This window comes from Lacerta agilis, chromosome 3, assembly GCF_009819535.1.
Source record: "Lacerta agilis isolate rLacAgi1 chromosome 3, rLacAgi1.pri, whole genome shotgun sequence".
Lineage (NCBI taxonomy): Eukaryota > Metazoa > Chordata > Lepidosauria > Squamata > Lacertidae > Lacerta > Lacerta agilis.
Window position 1 is genome coordinate 114,819,565 of NC_046314.1, and position 16,524 is coordinate 114,836,088.

A 16,524-nucleotide genomic window follows, 5' to 3' on the forward strand; every position below is an offset into this window, starting at 1 on the left:
AACTGAAATTTCAGTATCTGAAGAAGTGTGCATGCACACGAAAGCTCATACCAAGAACAAACTCAGTTGGTCTCTAAGGTGCTACTGGAAAGAATTTTCTATTTTGTTTCGACTATGGCAGTCCAACACGGCTACCCACCTGTAACTGAAATTTCAGCCTTCATGACATAAGAAAACAGCCAAGTGAACAGCTATTTTGGTGGAGGAGGGTCAAGATATTAACCGATATGCATGAAATTTCATATATAGCTATATAATCCCTAGTATAGTAAGGTAAGACCTTCGGAGCAGGCATTTTTTTAAAAAAAATCACCCCCCCCCAAAAAATTGTTCCTTGATAATTTTCACCCCCTCCATTATGGAACCCAGGGCGCCCCCCCCCACCCCCATGCTACGCCCCTGCACACAGCAATATTTCTGAATCGCAGTTGCTGGAAGCCACAGGAAGGGAGTGTTTGCTCTTGTGGTCGTATCCTGCTTTCCAGTTTCTCACTGGACGCTGGACTAGATGGGCCATTGGCCTGATCTGGGAGGCTCTCCTTAGGTTGCGCTGCCAGACCCAGTGGTAGCATTTTGGGGGCACACCTGGCAGGTGTGTGGGCTGGTCTCCTTTTTGCCTCCACCCCTGCCAGTTAGTTTGCCCTCATCCCTTGGGCCCAATCCTCACAGTTAGCCAAAAGGAGAGTCCAATTCAAGAGGGCGGAAATGGGTGCTGGGCGCTGAGCAGGTCGCTACCGAAAGGTAGGCGCATCTTCAGGGAATGGAGGTTTGGTGGTCCCCTGTATGGTGCCCATCCCTGGAGCCAACCCCGAGCCAAGCTCTCTGCCCATGCCCAGGAGGCACCTTCTCCTTTGCAGATTCCAGAGGTGAGCTCCGGACTTCCTCTAGGAACCCTGCTTGCTCGGCGGTGGAGCTGCGGACTTCTTTTAAAAACAGGCGGAATTGTTGCCGAATTTTGGAAGCGCAAACTTCTGTTTACATAGCCGAGGCTCATCCGGTTGTTGAAAAAGCCACCCCTCTGCTTCTCGGCTGCCGCTTCCTGCCAGCGCTGTCCCTTGGGGGTGGGGGGAGACGGACGCGTGGGCACCGGCCTTGCTTGTCTGCCATCTTCCTGGTTTGTTTTGTTTTTAAAAACATCCCTGGTCAGATGCAAAATAAATGAATATCTCTGCTATACTTGGCTGCGCAAACAGTTGCCGAACAAGGAAGCTCTCTTTCTCTCCTGCCTCTCTGCCACCGCTCCCGAGACACCCCAGCCTCTGTCAAACCGCATCGAAAGCAGCTTCTACTGGGAAGGCGATTGTTGTTTGAAAGGCCCCTGCATTTGGGGCTGGGGGGGGGGCAGGCCTCCCTGGTGCCTCTCTTTGGGCTGGCTCAGCCTCCACGCTCTGTATTTTTAGGAATCGTGCACGGCAGCCAGCACGCAGCTGACTGCTTGGTGCAGAGCTTTTCATAGAACAGAACTGTGGAATTGTCGAGTTGGAAGGGACCCCAGGAGGGCATCTAGTCCAACCCCCTGCAGTGCTTCGACGACACTTGGGCAAAAAAAATAAAAATGAAAGGCACAAATACAGGGTGGGTGACACCTGGCTTGAGAGCAGTACATGCGAAAAGGATCTAGGAGTCTTGGTAGACCATAAACTTGACATGAGTCAACAGTGTGATGCAGCAGCTAAAAAAGCCAATGCAATTCTGGGCTGCATCAAGAGGAGTATAGCATCTAGATCAAGGGAAGTAATAGTACCACTGTATTCCGCTCTGGTCAGACCTCACCTGGAATACTGTGTCCAGTTCTGGGCACCACAGTTCAAGGAGGATACTGACAAGCTGGAACAGAGGAGGGCAACCAAAATGGTCCAAGGCCTGGAAACGATGCATTATGAGGAACGGCTTAGGGAGCTGGGTATGTTTAGCCTGGAGAAGAGAAGGTTAAGGGGTGATATGATAGCCATGTTCAAATATATAAAAGGATGTCATATAGAGGAGGGTGAAAGGTTGTTTTCTGCTGCTCCAGAGAAGCAGACACGGAGCAATGGATTCAAACTACAAGAAAGAAGATTCCACCTAAACATTAGGAAGAACTTCCTGACAGTGAGAGCTGTTGGACAGTGGGATTTGCTGCCAAGGAGTGTGGTGGAGTCTCCTTCTTTGGAGGTCTTGAAGCGGAGGCTTGACAGCCATCTGTCAGGAATGCTTTGATGGTGTTTCCTGCTTGGCAGGGGGTTGGACTGGATGGCCCTTGTGGTCTCTTCCAACTCTAGGATTCTAGGATTCTATGAATTGAACTCCAGAGGCAACGAAACGTTTCATAGAAACAGAATTGTAGAGCTGGGAGGAACCCTGAGGGTCATGTAGTCCCACCCCTTCAGAGCGAGGATCCTGCCCACAGCCATGCCTGGGTGGGCTCGAACCACCAACCTTCTGGTTAGTAGCCAGATGCACGGACCTATTGCGCCACAGCCACCGTATGTGGTATTTTTGGAGTCCTTACAAAAGATGGCAGCATGCGAGGTGGCCCGATCGGACCTGTAGATCTGTCTGTTGGGAAGTTGTTATTACTAATACTTATTGAATTTTCATGCCCACCCTTCATCCCTAGATCTCAGGGTGCTTCACAACGTAAAAATGCAAGATGGAAAACGCAACGTACGTAATAAAAACAGGAACAGTTGTTGGTCCCTTAACTTTCCCGCCCCGACCTGGCCACAGCGATCCATGCAACGGTCACCTCCTGGCTTGACTACTGTCATTCGCTGTACGCGGGGCTGCCCTTGAAGCTGTCCCAGAAACTCCAGCGGGTGCAGAATGCTGCAGCGAGGCTCCTCACGGGGTCCCTGCCTTGGGAGCATATTCACCCAGTGCTTTTCCAGCTGCACTGGCTACCGGTGGAGTACAGGGTCAGGTTTAAGGTGCTGGTTTTGACCTTTAAAGCCCTTTGCGGCCTAGGACGCTTGTACCTACGGGACCGCCTCTCCTGGTATGTCCCGCGGAGGACCTTAAGGTCCATAAATAGCAACACCCTAGAGGTCCCTGGCCCTAAGGAAGTCAGATTAACCAGAGCCAGGGCCTTTTCAACACTGGCTCCCGCCTGGTGGGACGCTTTGTGTCATGAGACCAGGGCCCCGCGGGATCTGATTTCTTTCCGCAGGGCCTATAAAACAGAGTTGTTACGCCTGGCCTTTGGCTTGGAATCAACTTGATCCCCTCCCCCTCTTTCCTTTTTCCTCCTGTGATGGAACTCCTATTTGTGGGGACTTCCCTGGCTTTTTTCTGGCCCACGCAGGACCGGTCTGGATAGTTGGCCTTGGCGAAGATTTGACGCTTTCTTCCCCAAACTGATTTGAGTTTCTACTGAAATGCGTCTGCACTTCAATGTTGTATTTTAATATTGTTTTTAAGTTGTATTTTAATCAATTGTTTTTATACCTGGTGATAGCCGCCCTGGGCCCAGTCTTGGCTGGGGAGGGAGGGGTATAAATAAAAAATATTTATTTATTTATTTATTTATTTATTTATTATTATTATTATTATTATTATTATTGCCTTACTCCATCAAAACCCATTCAGCTGCTTTGTGCATTGCAGGGGGTTGGACTAGATGACCCTCTCAGGGGTCCCTTCCAACACTACAATTCTGTTATTGGCACAGTTACAGGTTCCACGTTTCGTGCAATCTTAGAACTGTGGAGCCGGAAGGGACCCCTGGGGGTCATCCAGTCCAACCCCCTGCAATGCAGGAATCTTAGCTAAAGCATCCAGGACAGATGGCCATCAAATCTCTGCTTAAAAACCTCCAAGCAAGGAGAGTCAACCACCTTCCAAGGGAAACTGTTCCCCTGTCTAGACGAAATCTCCCTTTTTGTAACTTGAATCCATTTTCGGGTGGCAGAATCGGTACTCTGGAACTCCCTGCCACTTGACACCAGGCAAGTGCCTTCACTAGAGTCTTATCGCTGCCCACCGAGAGCATTGTTGTTCAGAGAAGCTTGCGTGAAGAATGTGGATGTGCGTTTTAATCTGTTTTCAGTCCGCTGCTGATAATATTTTTTTTTTTAATGTTTTGGAGTGTTGTTTTACAGCATTATTCTCTTTGTAAGCCTCTTTGAGGTTTGTTTGTTTGGATAAATTTTATGGAGAAAACAAATATGAAAATGCAATCTCCTATCTCCCGAGACCTAACCTTCGTTGCCCCCTTTTTCTCTCTGCAGTGGGTCCGAGATGGCGAGTGTTCTCTCCAGGAGGTTGGGGAAGCGGTCCCTGCTGGGCGCCCGAATTTCCGCTCCCCCCTTGCTGGCGGACGGGGTGCTGATGATGGCCCCGCTGGAGCACGTCAAAGAGTCTCCTCGGCTGGCTTCGTGTGAGGACAGCCGCTTCAAGGAGACTGTCGGAGACTCTGGCGGTCAGAGCCAGAACTGGCCACTCTTGCACCCAGGCCAAAAGGTAACCAAACCGATTTGCTCTGCTGGGTGTGGTAGCATGTAAAAGGGGTCTGGAGGTTCTAGTCCTTGGCAATATCTCAAATTATGCATGGTTTCCCCTCTATTACAGCTATATTCCAGAGTGAGCGATTTGATGTTTTAAGGTGTTGTATACTGCTTTGATATTTTTTTCCTTTAAAATGTAAAGCGGTGTATAAATGCAGTGCTTTTTTCCTTAAAAAAAGGTTGGGGGTTACTCTCATTTTCATTTGTTGTTGTTGTTGTTTAGTCGTGTCCGACTCTTTGTGACCCCATGGACCAGAGCATGCCAGGCACTCCTGTTTTCCACTGCCTCCCGCAGTTTGGTCGGACTCATGTTGGTAGCTTCGAGAACACTGTCCAACCATCTCATCCTCTGTTGTCCCCTTCTCCTTGTGCCCTCCATCTTTCCCAACATCAGGGTCTTTTCCTGGGAGTCTTCTCTTCTCATGAGGTGGCCAAAGTACTGGAGCCTCAACTTCAGGATCTGTCCTTCCAGTGAGCACTCAGGGCTGATTTCATAGAATCATAGAGTTGGAAGAGACCACAAGAGCCATCCAGTCCAAACCTATCAGAATGGATAGGTTTGGTCTTCTTGCAGTCCATGGGACACTCAAGAGTCTCCTCCAGCACCATAATTCAAAAGCATCAATTCTTCGGCGATCAGCCTTCTTTATGGTCCATCTCTCACTTCCATACATCACTACTGGGAAAACCATAGCTTTAACTATACGGACCTTTGTCGGCAAGGTGATGTCTCTGCATTTTAAGATGCTGTCTAGGTTGAAATACTGCCCCTCAACGAGGCCAAACTTAGATTCACAAAATGTATAGGGGTATGCGTTCCCCTGCGTCCCCTCAAAAAAAAGCACTGTATAAATGAATTTTTAAAACATAAGGCCATTTCCACTAATTAGGCATAAACGAACCAAGTTTTCTGCAGCTCTTCCAACGTAAAGGGGGAAGCAGTGGGGGTACAGCAATATCTGAGCATCTCACCAGACACGGGGCAATTAAAGGCATAACGAATAGAGACACCTTCCAAGAAACCTTTCTTGAACTTTGTTTCTGACCAGAAAGAATCAAGATCCCTATACCAACTGCACAATATTCTCGGTGGAGAGGTTACGTTAATGGAGACAATGGAGACCGTTAGCTGTACTGCTGGATTAGTGTTTTAGCGGTTACTGTGTTTGTATTTGTTTAAAAACCAATTAAAAATGGTTTAAATCTTGTAGTTTTCAAACTACAAGAAAGAAGATTCCACCTAAACATTAGGAAGAACTTCCTGACAGTGAGAGCTGTTCGGCAGTGGAATTTGCTGCCAAGGAGTGTGGTGGAGTCTCCTTCTTTGGAGGTCTTGAAGCGGAGGCTTGACAGCCATCTGTCAGGAATGCTTTGGTGGTGTTTCTTGCTTGGCCCTTGTGGTCTCTTCCAACTCTGGGATTCTAGGATTCTATGAAATAAATAAATAAGTTCAATTAACAACAGCGATAGATTTCATTGGTGGGGGGGGGGGAAATGCTGTTTAGTGACTAGTTTATAAAGTCAAATGCATTCCGGAAGACCGTTCGACTTCCAAAACATCCGACAACCGAAAACCGAAAGTGGAAGTCTCAATACAATATAGGGAAACTCAAAATGGAAGCCGCATAGCACGTTCTGCTTCCGAAAAGCATTTGGAAACCAGAGCAGTTACTTTTTGGTATTTGGGAGCTGAAACGGAGCTGTTTGGGAACCAAGGTTTGACTGTACAGTATATGAGCTTCTAACACTGTTGCAAAATAAGAAGTACTAATAATAATATTAATAATAATAATAATAATAATAATAATATATTATTATTATTATTATTATTATTATTTATACCCCACCCATCTGGCTGGATTTCGCCAGGCACTCTGGGCGGCTTCCAACAGAATATTAAAATACAATAATCTAAGTGTCTCCTGCCAGGATGGCCTGTGAAAACGACCTCTCTGTCATGTCCCTTTTATGTTGGCCTTAGGTGGGTGCTGGCACAGGTTTCGACATTTGAGGATGGGTGGGTGAGATTGCGAGGTCCAAAGGCTTCTTGGATATACCCCAAAGTCCCAGCTTGCAAGCCAAGCCAGCTAGCCGGAAAACATACTGGGCAGGGTTCCTGTTGAGTTTGGACAGACTTGCGGCTCTGGCAGAAACCCGCACTCATCTGTGGAGCTTCCGGACGGAAGTGGGTGTCTCGTGTTTCCAGCCTGTGGCCTGCCTCACATCGATTTTTATTATGTTTGTGCCATTCTCTGGGGAGCTCAGAGTGTCTTCTGCAACCTGGACGCAGAAAGGTTCTCCTCCCTCTCTCACGGCCCTAGAAGCCCTGCGGAGCCAACGGAGCTGAATGTGGGGAGGCTCAGGACAGAGAAAAGAAAATCCTTCTTCATGCAGCACGTAGTTAAACTGGGGAACTCCCTCCAGCAGGAGGAAGGGGTGGTTGCCTAGATCGGTGTTCCTCAACCCTGGGTCCCCAGATGTTTTTGGCCTACAACTCCCATCATCCATAGCTAGCAGGAGCAGTGGTCATGGATGATGGGAGTTGTAGGCCAAAAAACATCTGGGGACCCAAGGTTGAGGAACACTGGCCTACAGGTGAAACTCGAAAAATTAGAATATTGTGGAACGGTTCATTTCTTTCAGTAATTCAACTTAAAAGGCGAAACTAATATATGAGATAGACTCATGACATGCAAAGCGAGATATGTCAAGCCTTTATTTGTTATAAATGTGATGATTATGGCGTACAGCTGGTGAGAACCCCAACTTAACAATTTCAACTTTGGGGTTTTCATCAGCTGTGAGCCAAAATCATCACAATTATAACAAATAAAGGCTTGACATATCTCGCTTTGCATGTCATGAGTCTGTCTCGTATATTAAACTCCAGTAGCTAATGAAAATAATTGCTTACATAAATGGACTTTTCCACGATATTCTGATTTTTCGAGTTTCACCTGTAGATGGCTTTAAGAGAGGGTTTAAGACAAATTCATGGAGGAGGAGAGGGCTACTGATATCTGGTTGTTCTCTGCCTCCACGGGAAGCAATGTTTCTGTTTTTTTTTTAATAAGATTTTTATTATTTTCAATTAAAACAGAAGAAAAACATAACATAAACACCAACATTAACACCATAAAAACACACTACATAAACACAATCAAACAATAACAATAAAAAGAAAAAGAAACTTATACAAACCTTAAGCTAACACTAATCTTCATACTTTCCTTGTTTCTATCTTCTCTATTTGGGGGCTTCCCCCATTCCCTCCACTGTCTTCAAAATCATATATATCTTCTAGGTAGCTTTATATCTTGTTCAATTGACATTTGCCCAAATTTTGATATGCTTAACTTTACTTAATCAAATACCTAATCAACTATAAATCTTATCTTAGCATCATATCTTAACATATTTTAACAAATACATCATTCGCATAAAAAATTTCCTCTTAACGGTTTTATCTAACATAAGTCTACTAAAGCCGATATTCTGTTTAATTCTGCTCAAATATTCAATTTGACTGATTTAACTAAATAGTCTTTAAATTTTTTCCACTCTTGTGACACCTTCTCCTCCCTCTGGTCCCGGATTCTGGCGGTCAGTTCTGCGAGTTCCATGTATTCCATCATCTTCATCTGCCATTCTTCCACCTTTCCATGTTCTTGCCAGTAAGATTCTAGCCGCTGTTGTGGCATACATAAAAAACACTCTATCCTGACTGGGTATCTCTTCATTGGTTATGCTCAGAAGAAATGCCTCTGGCTTCTTACAAAAGGTAACTTTCATTACCTTCTTAAGCTCATTATAAATCTTATCCCAGAAAGCATTTACCGCTGGGCACAACCTCCACATATGAAAAAAGGTACCTTTCGCATGTTTACATTTCCAACATACATCTGACATTTTGGTATTCATCTTAGCTATCTTAACTGGTGTCAAATACCATCTATACACCATTTTCATTATGTTTTCTCTTAAACTATGACAAGCAGTAAATTTGATACCTTTCTGCCACAATCTCTCCCAGTCATCCATCATAATATTATGCCCTACATCTTTCGCCCAATCTATCATTGACGATTTATCCAGTTCATCTTTCGTATGCCACTCTAGCAAAAGATTATACATTTTGGAAAGGTTCTTAAAGTTCGATTCTATCAGTTCTGTTTCCAGTTTTGATTTTTCTACTTGAAAACCAACTTTTTTGTCCATTTTAAATGTTTCATACACCTGATGATATTGCAGCCAATCGGGGACCTGACTTTTCACTTGGTCGTAGCTTTTTAACTTAAATGAGTCCCCTTCCTGCTGCAATATGTCCATATATCTTAACCAATTTGCAGACATGTTCGGTCTCTTATAGGCCTTGGCCTCCACTGGAGAAATCCATCTAGGAGTCTTTCTCTCCAACAGATCTTTATATCTGGTCCAAACCTGATACAGGGATTTTCTAACTATATGAGTCTTAAAAGTTCTGTGAATTTTAACCTTGTCATACCAAAGGTATGCATGCCAACCGAACATATTATCGTGTCCTTCCAAGTCCAACACATCAACATTCTCTAATTTAAACCAATCCTTTAACCAGCAAAAGGCCGCTGCTTCAAAGTAAAGTCTTAAATCCGGCAGGGCAAAGCCTCCTCTCTCTTTAGAGTCTGTTAAGATCTTAAACTTGATTCTAGGCTTTTTGCCCTGCCATATAAATTTCGATAGGTCCTTTTGCCATTTCTTAAAGCAGTCTAGTTTATCCAAAATTGGTATGGCTTGGAATAAAAACAGCATCCTTGGTAGGACATTCATTTTAACCACTGCTATTCTTCCCATTAACGACAGTTTAAGTCTTGTCCAAATTTCCATATCTTTTTTTATCTCCATCCACAGTTTTTCATAGTTGTCCTTGTACAGGTTCAAATTCTTAGTTGTGAGATTGATACCTAGATATTTTACAGTTTTAACAAAATTGAGGCCTGTGGCTTCTTGTATTCTTTGAATCTGTTCTGCACTCAAATTTTTACCTAAAACTTTGGTTTTCTGCTTATTTAATTTGAAGCCAGCTACAAGTCCAAATTGTTCAATTAATTCCAAGGCTCTGGGGACACTGCTTTCCGGTTCCTGCAGGGATAACATCAAATCGTCTGCGAAGGCGCGTAATTTGTATTCTTTCTCTCCCACTCTAATTCCTTTTGTCTGTTTGTCTTTTCGAATCATATTTAGGAGGACTTCCAGGACCGTAATAAAAAGTAAATGGGAGATAGGGCACCCTTGTCTTGTTCCTTTCTCAACTTCGATCTCCTCAGATATCACACTGTTTACAATTACTTTTGCTCTTTGTTCTGTATAAATGGCCTTGATGCCATTTAAGAATTTTTCTCCAACTCCCATCTTTTCCAAATTCTTTTTCATAAATGTCCAAGATACTTTATCAAATGCTTTCTCTGCATCAACAAACAGTAGTGCCGCATCTGTGTTTATGTCTCTCTCCAGTTTTTCTAAAATGTCCACAATAATTCTCGTATTATTACTTATTTGTCTTCCTGGCAAGAAACCTGCTTGGTCTCTATGTACATAGTCTTTCAACACTCTTTTCAACCTTGTAGCCAAAACATTTGCGAAGATTTTGTAATCCACATTCAAAAGGGATATTGGATGATAATTTTTCATTAGAGTCTTATCTGTATCTGGTTTTGGAATCAGTGTGATAAAGGCTTCTTTCCACGTCTCTGGTGCCCTATCTCCTTCTAGTATTTTGTTGCAAATTTCTCTTAACGGCTGCGATAGCCAATCTTTCAATGTCTTATAATATTTGCTGTTAGTCCATCCGGTCCTGGGGCCTTCCCCAATTGCATATTGTTTATTGCATCTTCTATCTCTTGTGTCGATATTGGGTGGTTGAGGGTTGTTAGTTTTTCTTCTGGGACTTTTTGCAATCCATTCTTTTCCAGAAATCGGTCTATCTCTGCTTCATCTATCTTCTCCTCCTTGTACAGTTGCTTGTAAAATCTCTGAAAACACCATCTGATTTCCTCTGGTTTCTCTACATTTTTTCCATTTACTACCAAATTGCTGATGACATTTACCTTTTGTCTTTTCTTTAGTTGCCAAGCTAGTAGTTTTCCACATTTATTAGCAGATTCAAATGTTCTTTGTTTCATCATTTTCACTTTCCATTCGATATCCTGATTCATAATATTCGCATATTGGGATTGCAAGTATTTAATTTATTTTTGAATTTTGACACATCTGGGATGTCCTCTTAATTCTTTTTCCTTATCTTTGATTAATTTCAACAGTCTCTCCATTTCTGCATTTTGTTGTTTCTTCTTTTTTGCTTTTTCACTTATGAGGAATCCTCTCATTACCGCTTTACTTGCATCCCAGGCAATCCTTTTCTCCACTTCTGAGCTCCAATTGATTTGAAAATATTCTTTCATCTTTTTCGCCGCTCTTTCTACTAGCTTGGTGTCTCTCATCAATGCGTCATCCATTCTCCATCTAAAAGAATCCTTGGAAATCATTTTTAAATTTAGCTGTACCGGATTATGGTCTGAAAGCGTTTTGGGCAATGTTTCTGAATCCTGTACCCTTTTAAAATGTGGCTCTTTTCTGGGTGTGTGTGTGTGTTATTGTGTTGTTGTTTTATGCTGATTATATATGTTGTGATCTTTTCTGTGAACCGCCATGATGATAACAACAACAACAACAACAACAGTTGCTGGACAACACAAGAGAGGAGAGTGCTGGTCTTGTGTTCAGGCGCTGCTAAATGATGATGATGATGATGATGCTATGACGACTACTACTACTAATAATAATATATTATTTGTTCCCTGTCCATCTGACTGCGTTGCCCCATCCACTCAGGGCAGCTTCCAACGGAATATAAAAAACACATTGAAACATCAGACATTAAAAGCTTTCCGATACAGGGCTGCCTTCAGATGTCTACAGAAAATCCTGTAATTGTTTTTCTCTTTGACATCTGATGGGAGGGGATTCCACAGGCGGGGGGCGCCGCTACCAAGAAGGCCGTTTGCCTGGTTCCCTGTAACTTCACTTCTTGCAGTGAGGGAACCGACAAGGCATTCGGAGCTGGACCTCAGTTTCCAGGCTGGATGATGGGAGTGGAGACGCCATTGTGGTTGACCCTTGGGAGTGGGTGGTGCTGTGGTCTAAACCACTGAGCCTCTTGGGCTTGCCGATTAGAAGGTCGGTGGTTCGAATCCCCGCGACGGGAGTGAGCTCCCGTTGCTCTGTCCCAGCTCCTGCCAACCTAGCGGTTCAAAAGCACGCCAGTGCAAGTAGATAAATAGGTACCGCTGCGGCGGGAAGGTAAAGGATGTTTCTGTGCGCTCTGGCATCCATCACGGTGTTCTGTTGTGCCAAAAGCAGTTAAGTCCTGCTGTCTGTGGACAAAGCTGTCTGTGGACAAACGCTGGCTCCCTCGGCCTGAAAGCGAGATGAGCACCGCAACCCCAGAGTTGCCTTTGATAAGACATAACTGTCTGGGGTCCTTTACCCTGTTTACGTTTTTCCTTGTGGTTGAACCCTTTGAGAACAGCATGCTGGACTAGACGGGCTCTTGGCCTGATCCAGCAGGCTCTTAGGATTTTACATGCAGATGCTACTCTGAGCCATTGAGTCTGGTCTATCCTCCCAACAGCGTGCTGTTTTATCTCTCATTTTCTGCTGCCCATTCCATACCGGCTTGTACATTACAGCACCCTCAGTCTTTCCATAGGGTAACCGGAGTTCTCTATAAATAGCTCCCAGGAATATCTAACACAAGTGTGCCCATCTCCGCACAGATGCAATTACATACGTAAAAATAGACTTTGGGAATTAAGGCAGTGGCTCTGTGTCCAATTAGGTCACTGTGCAGAGGGGAAACCCGTCTAGGCCGCGGGTATCAGGTCTCCCAGATGAGCTTGTCCCAGCTGGATAAATGGGTCATAGAATCGTAGAATTGTAGAGTTGGAAGGGACCCCCCAAGGGACATCTAGTCCAACACCCTGAGATGCAGGAACTTCGACAAAAGGGACTTTACCACAAGAGTCTGCTTGTTAGGATTTTGGTCTTCTTTCAAATGCATTTGTGGTTTCAATTATCTTAGGTGCGAATTGCATTGAGACGGTGCTTTGGGAGTCAATTAGTCAGCAAATCGCGGTAGTAATAAAACGAACACAGCCTTTCCTAGTCAAAACCCTCTTCACTCCTGCTAGACTGAAGGTGCAGTTTTCTTCAGAAGGACACTGAGAGGGTAGCACAGTTGATCTCTTGATCTCTGGGTTTGAGCTCCATGTTGGGCTAAAGATTCCCGCATTGCAGAGCGTTGGCGATGTGCTCCTCGTGGTCCCTTGCAAAGCTATGATTCAATGACACAATGGGGCCTATTTTCAGGGGTTTAGTGTATTTGATTTCTCAGATTTGACCGCTGCCCTTCCTCCTTAGTTCTCAAGGTAGTTCGTAACATGAAAACCCAGGGCATGGCACACTGGGCTTGGGAGTTTGAGCCGCAGACTGAAACGGCAGCCGTGACGAGAGAGCGCCTTTCCTCCTCCCCCCTTCATAGGTCTACGTCTTCTACAAAGGGCAAGAAGCCCCCGGCTTGGTGGAGCACCACGACCTCCTCAGCAACGAAGTGAAGGTGCTGCTCCTGGAACAGGGCTTCTACGTCTGCCGGAAAGCTGAGGAAGTCAGGCTGGCTAACATCCAGGCCTTGCCTCTCCCAGCCCTGGAGATGGACCTCGGGGCTCCCGCCACGACGGGCTACGACGCCGTCCCGGTGGCCATGGACCACGGGCCGGCCACGGAGGTGGCTGCCGCAGCAGCGCCTGGACCCAGGTCGGTCTCCAGGAGCATCGACGTGCCAAAAAGGTGAGTCCTGGTTGTTTTGCTCGTGGCTGCGTAAATACTTATTTCCTTACGACGTGGATCGAGTATTCTTTTAGCACAGCTGTCACCAAAATGGTGCCCCCCCAGATGTTTTTTTCCCAGCTTCCAGAGCAGCTTGCAGTGAGTGAAAACATGGACCGCCGTTGTTGAAACAGCTGTACGTGGTTGCTCAATTCCTCGCTGAAGTTCTTGCCTTTTGAAGGAGTTGGGGAGGCACCGCTGTGCCTTGTTAAACTGGGGTGCAAGTTGGGAGGTTCCTAAATAGTGTCCTAAGTCCACGCCATCTGTTACAGCATCCATCATCAAGCCTGCTCATTCTGTCAAAAAAAAATTCTTTGTAATGTTCAGTCTCCCTTTTCTTGTAATTGCAACCTGTTCTGGTCTCCCCCAGAATTTGCATAGCAATAGCAAACAATACATAGGGATGTGGATTAAACCACAGAGCCTAGGGCTTGTCGATCAGAAGGTCGGCGGTTCGAATCCCCGCGACGGGGTGAGCTCCCATTGCTCGGTCCCAGCTCCTGCCCACCTAGCAGTTCAAAAGCACGTCAAAGTGCAAGTAGATAAATAGGTACCACTCCGGTGGGAAGGCAAACAGCATTTCCGTGCGCTGCTCTGGTTCACCAGAAGCGGCTTAGTCATGCTGGCCACATGACCCGGAAGCTGTACGCCGGCTCCCTCGGCCAGTAAAGCGAGATGAGCGCCGCAACCCCAGAGTCGGACACGACTGGACCTAATGGTCAGGGGTCCCTTTACCTTTACCTAGCAAACAATACATCGTCCAGGACCGGTATAATGGGCAGAGCGCGATGGCGGCTTCACCCAGCGGTATATTGGGGGGTGAAACTGCCACGTGCTCCTCAGCAGAGCAGCTTAAAGAACACCCCCCCCTCCAGCTTGTGTGAGCCCAGAGGCAGGGTGGGGGCTCCGTTGAACCAATGAAGCCCAATGGTTTGACTCTGTGCAAGGCAGCTTCCCATGTTGCTAAATCGGGCAGCAGTCTTCAGGGTCTCGGGGAGGGGCCCATCCTGCTTCCAGACACTCCTTTTCATCGCAGATGCTGGTGAATGTGGCACCTTTCTTAGTAACCCCCCCCCGCCCGCCCCCTTGCCTACTTCTGAGCTGCAGCCCCTCTGCGTTAAAACAGACCAAGACATTCATTACATGGCAGTCCAAGCTGGAAATCCTAAGGAAACGTTTCTTAACTCCTGGATACAACTAATGCTTAATTTTTTATTTTATTTTTTGAAAAAAGGGGGGGGGGAAGCGAAATGCTTTCTTCTTGACTCCAGGTACGTGATGTTCTCCAGATCTGCTCTCGGGGGCTGTTTGGACTCGCTGTTTAATAATTCATTCTGTTAAAAGCGCCTCTTACAGATCTCTCTTCCTGGAGAAGCGGGCGGGCCGAGTTCAGCGCTGAGCCGAGTTCAGCAGCTTTCCGTGCAGATTTGGAGAAAAGAGACCTGGACTTTCCTTGACCCCCCCCCCCCCCCGGTGCCGGTTTCAAAGCTGCCTTTTTTTAAACTCCTGCTGAAACCCAACCAATTAAGTGTCCTGATTGAAACCCTCCATTGCTGCCTTGTTGGAGTAGAGGCTTGCCGTCGTTCCATGACACCATCCAGAAATACCTCATAGGATCAAGGCGTAGAGGGATTCTTCCACTGGTTCTTGCATTTCATTGGGGGGGGGGATAACTTCCAGTTCGACGATTCTAGTTAGAAGGGACCCAAGGGTCATCTAGTCCAACCCCCTTGTTGATTGGTTCAATGCTTAGCATCTATCTGTCTCGGGAGACAATGGAGGAGTGTGCTTTTTTTTTGGGTGTGGAGGTTGTCAAACTGTTGGAAGATATCCCCTCCCCTCCGGTGCAGAAGTTCAACCCGCTTGTTGAGCTATATAAGTACCCATTGAAGCAAGCTGGGGACAGTGGCGGGTCAGTACTTTATTGACCAGGGACTGCCCGGCTCAAGGCAGGCAGCAGCTGACCAGTGAGACACAGTGATCTCTCCCACCCACGAAGGCACCCCCGCAATGCAGGAATCGCAGCTCATTGAAACAAATGCAATCTGTTCAAAGCGTGATAGCAGGACTCGAATCCAGCCCCATCCCAGGTTCAAACCTGGCCCCCATCTCTCGTAGGGCATGCTGGTGTGCCACCTCTTTTTGTATGCATGGAAGTTGGCTTCATATTCAACACCCCTCCACCCTGTTTTTCGGCCTGTTGAGAGCCAGTGTGGTGGTTAAGAGCGGTAGACTCGTAATCTGGGGAACCGGGTTCGCGTCTCCCCTCCTCTACATGCAGCTGCTGGGTGACCTTGGGCTAGTCACACTTCTCTGAAGTCTCTCAGCCCCACTCACCCCACAGAGTGTTTGTTGTGGGGGACGAAGGGAAAGGAGAATGTTAGCCGCTTTGAGACTCCTTCTGGTAGTGATAAAGCGGGATATCAAATCCAAACTCCTCCTCCTCCTCTCTTTGCAGGAAATCGGATGCTGCTGCTGTGGAGATGGACGAGATGATGGCAGCCATGGTCTTGACCAGCTTATCCTGCAGCCCTGTGGTCCAGAGCCCCCCGAATGGTGATGCTGGCATCCCAGGTGAGCTTGATGCGCCGAGATCGAATAGGAAGGACCCCGTGGCTCAGTGGCAAGGGGCACAAGGTCCCAGGTTCGATCCCAGGTGTCTCCAGGTATGGCTGGCAAAGGCTTTCCACTTTCATTGTCATTCTGGCCTCCCTGCTCCCCTGCAACAGAGCAATAGAAAGCAGATTTGTTCCGTATGCGTGACAGCCCTTCAAACACAGGGTGAAATCCTGGGAGGTCTCTGCCAGCCAGTTCAGATGTCCTGTTTCCTCCGCGGTCACGGAGCACTCAGACACTCTGCGCGATGATTCTGGCGAAGGTTTTGTTCCAGAAAACAGCATGTGACCTAAACGTAGATCAGGTGATTGATTGATTGATGGACTACTGATCATTCAATTTCTGTGCAGCTTAATAGATTAAAACATATTAAGAAAACTTAAGCGACAATAGGCGACTTAAATCAGGCACCCCCAAACTCGGCCCTCCAGATGTTTTGGGACTACAACTCCCATCATCCATAGCTAACAGGACCAATGGTAAGGGATGATGGGAATTGTAGTCC

At 46.2% G+C, this 16,524-nt stretch overlaps 1 protein-coding gene across 1 annotated transcript in view; it reads left to right on the forward strand.

The window, feature by feature from the left end:
- The window catches only part of ZNF395 (zinc finger protein 395), a 49,514-nt gene that overhangs the window by 18,606 nt on the left and 14,384 nt on the right, over positions 1 to 16,524 (forward strand). The window contains exons 2-4 of the mRNA XM_033145195.1: positions 4,209 to 4,440; positions 13,060 to 13,364; positions 15,862 to 15,977. Coding sequence (XP_033001086.1) covers positions 4,219 to 4,440; positions 13,060 to 13,364; positions 15,862 to 15,977 — 643 coding nt within the window. The 5' untranslated portion in view covers positions 4,209 to 4,218. The remainder of the gene's footprint in view (positions 1 to 4,208; positions 4,441 to 13,059; positions 13,365 to 15,861; positions 15,978 to 16,524) is intronic.